At 32.8% G+C, this 8,247-nt stretch overlaps 1 protein-coding gene across 1 annotated transcript; it reads left to right on the plus strand.

The window, feature by feature from the left end:
• The first annotated feature begins 5,754 nt into the window (after positions 1–5,754).
• atoh7 (atonal bHLH transcription factor 7) lies at positions 5,755–6,836 on the plus strand. The gene has a single exon (XM_044135972.1). The coding sequence runs from the start codon at positions 5,967–5,969 to the stop codon at positions 6,399–6,401; it is 435 nt and encodes a 144-aa protein (XP_043991907.1). The 5' UTR covers positions 5,755–5,966; the 3' UTR covers positions 6,402–6,836.
• Positions 6,837–8,247: the final 1,411 nt, after the last annotated feature.

Below are 8,247 nucleotides of genomic sequence, written 5' to 3' on the forward strand. Positions count from 1 at the left end.
AAAGTGCAAAAGAAAATGCTAAATATCCAGCTGTATTCTAAACAAAACCATAGAGAATTTTGGCTTAACAAATCAGAAATTTTGAGACTGAATTTTTTTTTTTTTTTTTTTTTTTTTTTTTTTTTTTTAGAAAAAAAGACTTGATAATTTTTGACCTCCAAAACCCAAAAATGTACGAGGAAAAAAATACTCAACAATTTGAGATTAATCTAAAAAATTTACAGAAGAAAAATAGAAATTTCTCAATTTCAAAAGTTACAATTTTTTGACTTTTCAAAACTGAAAATGTCCCAAAGTCAAACATGTGGAAATAAAATTTACACATAAAAAAAAACATTCTGAGTAATCTCAAAATTTCTGGGGGTTTTTACTAGTAAATTTTCAACTTTTCAAATTCAGAAATGTATTTATTTTTTTCTAGAAAATTTATGAGAATAAACTAAAAATTTCTGAGTTTTTTCTTGCATATTTCTGACTATTCAAACTCAAAACATTTTCATGTTTTTTCACTAAAAGATTTCTGAGATTAATCTCACAAGTTCAGAATTTTTTAGCGGAAATTTACTCGTCCTTTTTTTTATATCTACAGTGGGCCTAATACAGCGGGATATGAAACTCTATTGGCTGCCAATAACATATTTTCCTTGTTGCTGATTGGCTGAACCCGAAAAAGCAGAGATAACAGACTGAAGATGTTGGCGTCTGATAGCTCTCAGTTTCCTCTGGTGCATTAATGCAGAGACACAAACTTAAGCTGTGATGAGTGAAATGTTTGTGTAGAAGTAAAACTGTGGTTTGTAAAGTTGTTTTGAATCTAAAATGTTCAGAAAGTTACACAATTAAACAAACAGGATTGTTTTTTTCCAATGTATTCCCAGTACTTTGGTTTTTCCACCTTTTAATTCCAAATTTTATTAAATTAATCTCTTTCTTCAAAATTCTGAACACAAAAACATTATTATGATGATTAGGAAAATGTTTGAGATATTTGCAAATTTATTTAAAATTGTGTTTTAACACATAATTTTTATGTTCACTGGAAACTTTATTGTGTGGAATATAAGAAAATTTCAAGAAATTTTTTCACTGGAAAATTAATTATAGATGCATGACTTTTATTTATAAAAAATAAAATCAAAATTTTTTTTAAATAAAATACTGGTAAGTATTTTTCTCCTACAAATTAATGTAAACAACTTGGATTAAGTGAATTTTATTGTTAATATTTATTCGTCTTCATTGGTTGTTTATAAAGGGTTTAAAATGCGCTCAGTAAGAAGCAAGTCTCTGAAAATATTTTAGTTTTCCTAAAACAGAAGCTACTACAAATTATGGAAAACCAAAAGGTCCAAATGTCATCCTGAATGTTTTTCAAATTCAGATTGCATCTATATTCTCTCTGTATTAAAAGCAATTAAAGATTGCCATAAGTGACTTTTCTATTTTATTTCTAATGAAATCTAAAGAAATTTAATTGCTCCTCAGTTGTTTTTATAGCAGGTTTGACATGAATTTCTTGTCCTAAGCTAATTTCTGATGTTTTGCTTTAATAAACTGTAAAAGGAAAGGTGTAAAAACACCAGTGTCTGAAAAGTGTCTGTAATTTTTCCTTTTCTCTGCTGTATTGGAATATTTTCTGCAGATTTTTTCTTCATTCAACAAAATTGTTTCTGATTTTTTGGTTCACGTTAAAGCTCCGTATTTTTTAATTTGCACGCATCTCTGCAGCTTAAGGATAAACTCCAGCTCTGCTGATTCATGTTTAGCTGATGGCTTGTTGTTGATCCACTGAAAATGTTTTCTTTTATTATAAATCTTTCTTTCTTTGAGTTAATTGAGCTTCGTATTGACAGAAATGTATCTATTGAAATAAATTCACAGTAAAAGTTGGAAGTTTGGAGAAGTAAGTTGGCATTAGAAATAAAGACATTTTATTTTCCTTTTCCGCTCGTTGGTAGCAGTAACAGACTTTGATTAATAAAATCGAGTCTGGAGGTCGATCAGATGATGTAAAGTTGCTGTAAAATACGTTTGTCCATCTCAGAATAAAGTTATATTTATGCAAAGCAGTGGGATGTTTATTCTGCTAAATAAATCCAGTTTGCAAATTTGAATTTTCCAGGTTTGATTGGTAATAAATTCCCTAAATGAATGTAATTTTAAATCAGTCACTCCAGATTAGTTACAGATTAACATGTTGGATGACGAATGAGTTACTTTCTGCTTGTATTCCTGGATCCTTGAGATTACTTTTTGAAACTTTGACATTACTTTCTAGTATTTGCAGGTTATATTTATTGAACATGAAGGTTACTTTCAGAAACTTAGTTTATGTTACTGGAACCTTAAAGTTACTTTCCCGAACTTGCAGTTTGTTTGATAAAGTTTAAGGTTACATTTTAGAAGTTACTGGTTATGTCCATAGAATGTTAAAGTTTCTTTCTGGTGCTTTTTTGTATTTATTGAACTTTGTGGTTACTTTCTGCAACATTTAGGTTATCTTCCTGAAACCTTAAGCTTACTAAAACCTTTCAGAAACTTATGTTACCGGAACCTTAAAGTTCCTGAAACTTTATGTATTTATTTATTGACTTGTTTATTTGGATATTTATGTAAATCCATCACTACTAGAAGCCTGTTTTCCTCCGATTATGTATCTCTATTGGTTCAAACTGATTCCAATGGAAAATGGGAAAACTCAGAAGCCAATTAAGCATCGCTAATCAGTCCAATTGGAGCGGATTGGAGTTCAAACAGGCATAAAATCACATTCACCTTTCATGACCTAATTAGAGTCAAAGCCCCGTCTGACCAGCTGCTACTTGCTAACTGGGCGTTTCTCTTGTGAGCTTTAAATCAGTGTTCAAATGTTTCTGTTTTAATCAATAAAATGACATCCTGTATCTTCCTGCTTCATATTTCCAATCATAACTACTGTAGTTTTATTTTGGTAGCAGTTATACTTTGATTTTAAAAGTCAAACTTCTTCAGTGAAAATTGAAGTTCAAAAAAGTAAATAAATTTGTTTCTGCTGTTTTATTAGAAAATGATTCTGCGGTTTAATCCAAACATCTTTAATCCATGAATCCTGGGTAACACTTTCTCTTCCTCTGAAGCGTACGCTTCGCTCCTTAATCTCAGCTCCTCCATACGGAGACGTGTTTCTGTCACGGAGGCCGCTCACTCCTCAGCTGTGACATATGGCATCACTCAGCCATCAGTGCCTAAATCAGCCAATCACGGCAGAGAATACGGAGCCACGTAAAGGCCTGACAGGACGAGCAGCAGCTGGCAAACTCTGTCAATCTGTAATAAATGAACCGACTGGTGGATGGGATTATATGCCCAAATGCACAGTGAACCGGTCAATCCCGAAGTGACCAGACAGCATCAGCGTGTGTGCATGACCCGCTACCAGCGACATGCATTAATCTGGGAGATTAATCATTCATAACCTGCCTCTGCAACTTAATCTGAGGAGAATATGTTTGAGTTTAATAAAAGGAAATATTTTACTGATCAATTATCAAAGAAATGTTGCTTATTTCTCAAATTCCTTCAAATTTTTATAATTTTCCTCTTAATTTAATGGATATTTCTTACAATTTTGAAAGTATTTTGGATAATTCAGTACTGAACATTGATTTGATTTTATTTTCATTTAGGGCTGAAACTAATGATTATTTTAGTAATCAATTATTCTGTTGATGATTTTGACAATTAATGCCACATTCTGCACATTTTAATTTAAGCACTTCAGTCTTTTTATATAATATTAGAAATATATTGCAAAATGAAAGTAAACAAAATTAGGATAATTTTTCAATGAAATTATTGTATTTCAATGTAACAGGTATATTTTTACAGCTTTGGCTGCTCTGAATATGGTTTTTCTCCCAGTGGCTTTTTTAAAGTTTCTGTTCTTTAATTAACAATCAATTACTTAATTAGTTGTCAATTATTTTAATAATTGATTCATCGTGATTAATCCTTTCAGCCTTTTTTAACATTAGAAATGCATTAAAAGACACAAATAAAGAAATAATTTAAAGAAAATAAACATTTCACTGCTTAAAATGCAACAACATGCCCTTTAACATGATTCTTTAGTAAATCTGAAACAAGTGAATCTGAAATTGCCACTTGAGGCATTTCCGCTAAAACATATATATATATATATATATATATATATATATATATATATATATATATATATATATATATATATATATATATATATTTATATATATATATATATATATATATATATATATATATATAATCTTTTTTATCTTAAATGCAAAATGTATGTATTTATATACAATTTTGGTTAAATTTCTGCTCTGATTGGTTTTTTTCATGTGTGTGCTCTAGTTAACGATTAATCGATTACTAAATTGGTTGACGATTATTTCAATAATTGATTAATCACGATTAAGCAGATTAATCGTTTAATCCGTTTTATTGCAAATGCTTATTTATGAACACTTATGACTCTGAGTTTGATGTTAGAATATGATCTGTTTTTATTTTTTCCAGTGGAATAAATGATCTGAATGTCAACAAGCAGCAACGTTAAAATGCTAAATGCTAACAGTTTTGTGTGAGTTGTTCCTGAGGCTTCAGCAGATGGAAACAACAGACAGATGGACGGACGTATTACTTCTTGCACCACTTCACAGATCAATTATTCATTTGGCATCATGTGTTCACCAACAACACCAGACACATTAATGCGTCTCCTGAACAGTGAACAAAGCAACATGAAGGGATTTGAACCAACAGCTTTAAGTTTCTACAACATCTTGGTCCATATTGTGTAAAAGCAATAATCCTTTCATAATGTGCTGGTTAAATCCCTCACTTACACTTCTGCTGCCTCAGGCTAATCTCAGATTATCACCATAAGAAGTACTCAAGTGAGAGTAAAACGTGATGTCATCAAATAGAAACAAATATAGTTATGTGCAAATAATGGAATGTGGAAAATAAATACTTTTAAAACGTTAAAAATCAACACTTACAGTAAATAATGTGTATATTAGAATGTTCTAATGTACTTCTAGTGACAATAAGTAATAGTACTTTATCTTATTAATCTCAATTAGAACAAAGATGGTGTATTAACAAGAGGTCTCACTTTAACATAAACTGCAGCTGTGCATCTATTTTTTTTTATATATATTTTTTGGTTAAAATGTTTCTTTAAGTTGCTAGTATTGGACAAAGTATGCAGAATTTTCATTTAAATAAGAAAAGCAGCAGTTTACAATTACAATTATTCAAGTAAAAGTAATAGTAAAACTACTTCTAAAGAACTTTTAAAAAGTTATTCAAGTAAATATAATTGAGTAGATACTTCTATGGAGTATTAGTGCGATAAGGAAAAATAAAATTACAAGAATAAAGTCGTAGTAATATGAGAAGTCGTAATATTTCGAGAATAAATACTTAAGATTCTCGTAATGCTACGACTTTATTCTACTTCTTCGGTTCTCGCAGATTAGATCCCATTTACAAAGAAAAGGTTCAACTTTTCCCAAAGTTTTACAAATCAGGAAGCAAAAATGACAATAATAATAGATGTGATTATTAAATTATTATTGCTACCGAATTAATTAGTGAAACTGCATGATGTCCAGTTTAGCTGCCTCTCTGCATGTTTGTTTGGGCCAGCAGCGCTACCAGATGGTCGACTTTTGGTGTTTGTGACACATGGCTCCAAGTGAAGCCATGCACGGCCGGACCGTGATAATTAAAATTTCATTAGGGTTTGTTAGTGTGGGTGTGTGCTGAGATTGGGTGTGGGTCCGTGTTTCCCCGTGGAGGGAGTCGGGACTCCACCTGCTGCCACCTGTTCATCCCCTCCGCCCTATAAAAGCCGCAGCAGCTCCGACTCGTCACACTTTCTGGAGCTAAAAGCTCAAAATCCAGCGAGGAACTGGAACTGGTTTAGCCTTTGAATCATGAAATCCCTTCGAAGTCCCAGCTGCAGCGACTCCGGATCCGAATCCTCGGAGCCGGATTCGAAGACTCCGGAGAAATTCGAGTCCGCCACCCGGCGGCGGATGGCGGCCAACGCCCGGGAGAGGAAGAGGATGCAGGGGCTGAACACGGCCTTCGACCGCCTGCGGAAGGTGGTTCCGCAGTGGGGCCAGGACAAGAAACTGTCCAAGTATGAAACCCTGCAGATGGCCCTCAGCTACATCGTGGCCCTCAACAGGATCCTGACTGACCCCCGGAGGCCCGCGGCCCCCCACCGGCAGTGGCTGGACCTGCAGTTGGATGTCATGCAGCCGGAAAGTTACTCATGCCTGATGAGGTACGAGCATCCGGCAGGACAGGAGTACGTCCACTCGAACTTTTCTTATGAGTTCGACGGCCATCACGTCCATGCGTAACGCTATGGGCGCTGCGGAGAGGGCGCCATAAAAAAGGTGTAAAAATAGTTTCAAGTCAGCATTTTTTTGTTTTTGTAAGCTGTTTGTTCATACAAAAATGATGTTTACTGTAACAGAGGCAGCCTACTTAGTTTCAGAAAGTACCAAGTTTTGCCTCTGAAAGTCGGCCATGTTGCTGGACAATGTGAAGGTCTTCCTTCCAGGTAGTAAATACATTCGTATTGTTTCTGTTCTGTATTTATTTTGCAGTTCATTAAGCCTCAAAGAGGCTTCTGTTTTTTGGACATTTTTTTGCATATTGTTTTTGATAGAAAAGGTTCTGTTGTGTAAGTTCTGTATATCATTAATGTAACATGGGGATGTTTTTTGAACAACCCTGGAAAAAAAAGTAATGTGGTGCAATCTGCGACAAATTGTAAGACAATCTTTGTGAGAATTAAGATGGCATGTCTGTAGAGTTTAAATATAGATTTTATTTTTTACAAACTTCTATTTTGTTTAAAAATGTTCATAAAGAATAAAATTATTTTGTGAGAAACTTCGTCTGACTTCTCCACTTCTATACATAAAAATATCTTTTAAAAGTCCTTTTAGTCACTATTTATTAATCAGGACATTGTACCGTTAACACAAAATAATGATAAAATGTTTTTTTCTTCATTCACTATATTATGAAAAATGTAGCCATTTAAGTTATGGAAATACAGTCGGCCGTCTTGATACAAATGTCTGCTTATCAATTAATTCCTAATCGATTGATAAAATCAGTCATCTTTAGATTAACTCATTAATTGATAGTTGCATATCTGGTCCCAGTTGATTAATTTCTTCCAACTGAAAGGCTTTTCTGTTAAATAGTGCCAAACTGACGCTGAGCGGCTAAAACAAGCGATAACATAGAGAGTGTACCGAGGAGTAAATCACCCTTTGACCCAGAGCTGCTGGGCTCTCAGATAACACGCATTCTCTATGTCACCAGAGGAGTAAAAAATAAAAATAAACCAGTTTAAAACCGAGTGCAGCCCATTTTACTGAGGCGTCAGTTGGATTTTCTAAACAAATTTCAATCATTATTGAGATATTTAAAGAAATATCCAGCATCCTTGGATGTAGAAATGTAAAAGAATAAGGAAAGACTGAATAATTATGCTCAGGACTGACAGTTTTAAAAAATAAAAAAGGAATGCTAAACACATAAGCAAGTTATTCTATGAAAAGTAAATCTTTTCATTCAAGAAATTTGTTTATGAAACCAAATAAGGTAGCATTCTCTCAAAGGACAATAAATTAATGTGACAGAAGCATTTACATACCATTCAAAAATCAGCTTTTGTCTAGTTTACTTTGATACAGCAAGCATTTTAAAAAAAGAGTGCGACCCATACCTTGTTCTTATTGCAGAGAAAAATCCAAATACTTTTTCTTTATTTTTTTCATCTGAGCCCAAAAGAGTTTGCAAAGTTTTAAAACTTTCTTTTATTAACATAAAAAGCTATTTAGGTTTTGGATGTACAATGATTTAAACTTCAATTTTCTACAAAAGAAAAAAATCTTGTTCAATTAGAATTATTGTACTATTTTACTATTTTTGAGCAGTAAAAAAAAATTTAAAAACTGCAAAAACTTTTAATGTAGTTTTTAGAATTAACATGACAAAAAGTTTGGATATCACTGCCCTGTATGGTAACTTTAAGCCATTTTGGGATTAACTGTACATTTAGGAAGAAGTTTTTACTCCATGGAGTTTAATGGAGAAACTTCCGGAAGGACACCCAAAAACGACTGATTTAATTTGTACAACTGACTTAACTTTAAGAAGTTAAATAAAGTTTATATATATTTATCA

This window comes from Gambusia affinis, linkage group LG13, assembly GCF_019740435.1.
Source record: "Gambusia affinis linkage group LG13, SWU_Gaff_1.0, whole genome shotgun sequence".
Classification (NCBI taxonomy): Eukaryota; Metazoa; Chordata; class Actinopteri; order Cyprinodontiformes; family Poeciliidae; genus Gambusia; species Gambusia affinis.